Here is a 2,058-nt window from a genome sequence, read left to right on the forward strand (position 1 = left end):
TGATACTTGCAGCCTCACAATGCCGCAACAAAATCATCAGCGAAACTAGATGATTACCGGGACACAAGGATTTCGGGCATATCGGCTAAAATCTTTGTGTTTATCGAACCGTTTATTCGTCGTTGCTTCTGCTTTGACTCACTTACCTCCTCAGCCGCTTGGGCCAATCCAAATCGATGGCCATCACATCCAAAGCGTGGATGTCAATGGGCTGCCCAATGATGCTCCTTAAACTAGGCTTGGTCCTGCCGAAATCGCCATGGACTAGCTCCTTGATGTACGTCCCAGCTTGAGTCACCACATCCACGACAATCGCTCGCTCGTTGTTTCGACAGGCAAATGCCTTCACGCTGTGGATCGTCCTGGGTCGGGGTAGCAGTGGTCTCCGGTGAAGCACCCTCAGCGGCGTCCACTGCTCTATTACGAACGGGTCCGCGATGTTGAGAGACTTTAGGACCTCAAGCGTAACCGGGCCATCCAAGACGCAAAGTGCCCGGTAAAACTTCCGCTTGTTCTCCTCGCCGTGCTTGATATGGGTCAGCTCTTCTCGGTCCACCAGCTGCAAATCCTTCACTGAAACCTGAGAAAATGTCTGTTATTTTTTAATGAGTTTTACGACACTTTCGTTACATGATTCAAACCTGTTCGGACTTATCAACCGCTTTCTCCATCTCCTCCGCAGCGGATTCCTCCAGGAAGTCCTTGAACGAGCCAGGAATCTCCAGCACAAACGGTCGTCCTTCTCCCAAACACCGAACGTCCACATCCTCCCGACCGCTGGAACTGAAAATCAAACTGTCCGCAGGCACACCAAAATACGGTGCCACCACCGCGGTCATGATCTCCTGTACGCTGTTCTCCATCTTTCGCTTCCCTTCGATCACCCACGGAGTTTGACTCAGCTCCCGGGATATCTTGTTGTACCGTCCGGCAAGGAACACCGTCGGACCGGTGAAGCTAACCTTGTCCAACACCACCCCTTCGTCTTGGATTGCCGGCGGAACCGCGATGTGCTTCCGATACTGATCCAAATCCAAGCTATCGGGGGTGAAATTCTTCTCGAATGCATTCCTCGTGATGAACTCCTTCCGACAGTGTTTGTTGGTCTTCCGGTCGGCAAACACCCCCGGTTTGACCTTGGCCAACAATCGGATTTCCTCATCGTCTTTGGCATACTTAAACAGTACATTGATCGCCACACCATTCACCGAGAACGGCTTCCCCAAAGCCTCCTCCAGCTTCCGGTTCAACACCATCTTGAAAGCATCTTTCACCGACACATCCGGCGGGGGACCTTCCTTCTCAAACCGCCCCGGAAATTGCTCCACCAAGGCAATCCACAGCGACAGCTGACGGAGGTGGTACACAATCGGTAGGAAAATGGAGCTGGTGAAGCCTTCGCACTGGTACCGCTTGAACTCGCTATCATCCGAGCGAACCTGGTCCAGAAGCGACCCGAACAGATCCGACTCGAACAGCCCCAGGCAAGCTACGCAGACATTCTCGCGGAGGCGCTTCGGTGGATTGTCGCCATCGTCTCCGTTTTCCGGCGGGAGCTCGTTGGTGCTCAGGTTTATTTCCCTCTGTGGAATATTAATCCGGGATAAAGGTGAGGATAAACAAAACTGAATGATTTCGCATTACCTTTTTGAGACCCTCGTCAACGTTCAGGAAGTCGTCAGCCCGCCCTTTCAGATACCGAAGGCAACAGGTTCGGCAGCAGCTGACCGACCGGAGATACGTGTAGATTTCTGAATCGCCCGTCATAATTCTGCCCACGAACTGGAGTAATGCACTACTTTTAATATCTTTTACAGCAAAATGCGAAAATGCGAAAATATTTAATAACAACTGTAACAAACTTATGAGCCTCTGCACAAATTCGCCCTGTCCTGCTCACTCCCACAGAAAATTTGAAAACAGCGCGCACAGTAAAAGTCACATTTCTGGACGAACATTTGAAAAGGGCCTATCTGCTTTTTGTAAACAAACATGTTTTTGTCTCTGTAGGGCCCATCTGCATCCACCCACGCACATCAACACCCTTAACAGATAGCT

At 50.9% G+C, this 2,058-nt stretch overlaps 1 protein-coding gene across 1 annotated transcript; it reads right to left on the reverse strand.

The window, feature by feature from the left end:
- Window positions 1–93: 93 nt before the first annotated feature.
- Window positions 94–1,787, reverse strand: LOC109622243 (putative tRNA pseudouridine synthase Pus10). Its single transcript, XM_020076495.3, has 3 exons — window positions 1,645–1,787; window positions 642–1,583; window positions 94–580 (listed from the first exon to the last, which is right to left on the reverse strand). Exons 1-3 carry the CDS (start codon window positions 1,765–1,767, stop codon window positions 143–145), a joined length of 1,503 nt encoding a protein of 500 aa, XP_019932054.3. The 5' UTR covers window positions 1,768–1,787; the 3' UTR covers window positions 94–142.
- Between the last annotated feature and the right edge of the window lie 271 nt (window positions 1,788–2,058).

This window comes from Aedes albopictus, chromosome 3 (genome assembly GCF_035046485.1).
Source record: "Aedes albopictus strain Foshan chromosome 3, AalbF5, whole genome shotgun sequence".
Taxonomy (NCBI): Eukaryota; Metazoa; Arthropoda; class Insecta; order Diptera; family Culicidae; genus Aedes; species Aedes albopictus.

Coding starts and splice junctions, on each gene's coding strand:
- LOC109622243 (XM_020076495.3), bottom strand. CDS start 1,767: ATGACGGGCGATTCAGAAATCTACACGTATCTCCGGTCGGTCAGCTGC. Junction 1,584..1,644: donor TTGACGAGGGTCTCAAAAAG/GTAATGCGAAAT, acceptor AATATTCCACAG/AGGGAAATAAACCTGAGCAC. Junction 581..641: donor CGGTTGATAAGTCCGAACAG/GTTTGAATCATG, acceptor ACATTTTCTCAG/GTTTCAGTGAAGGATTTGCA.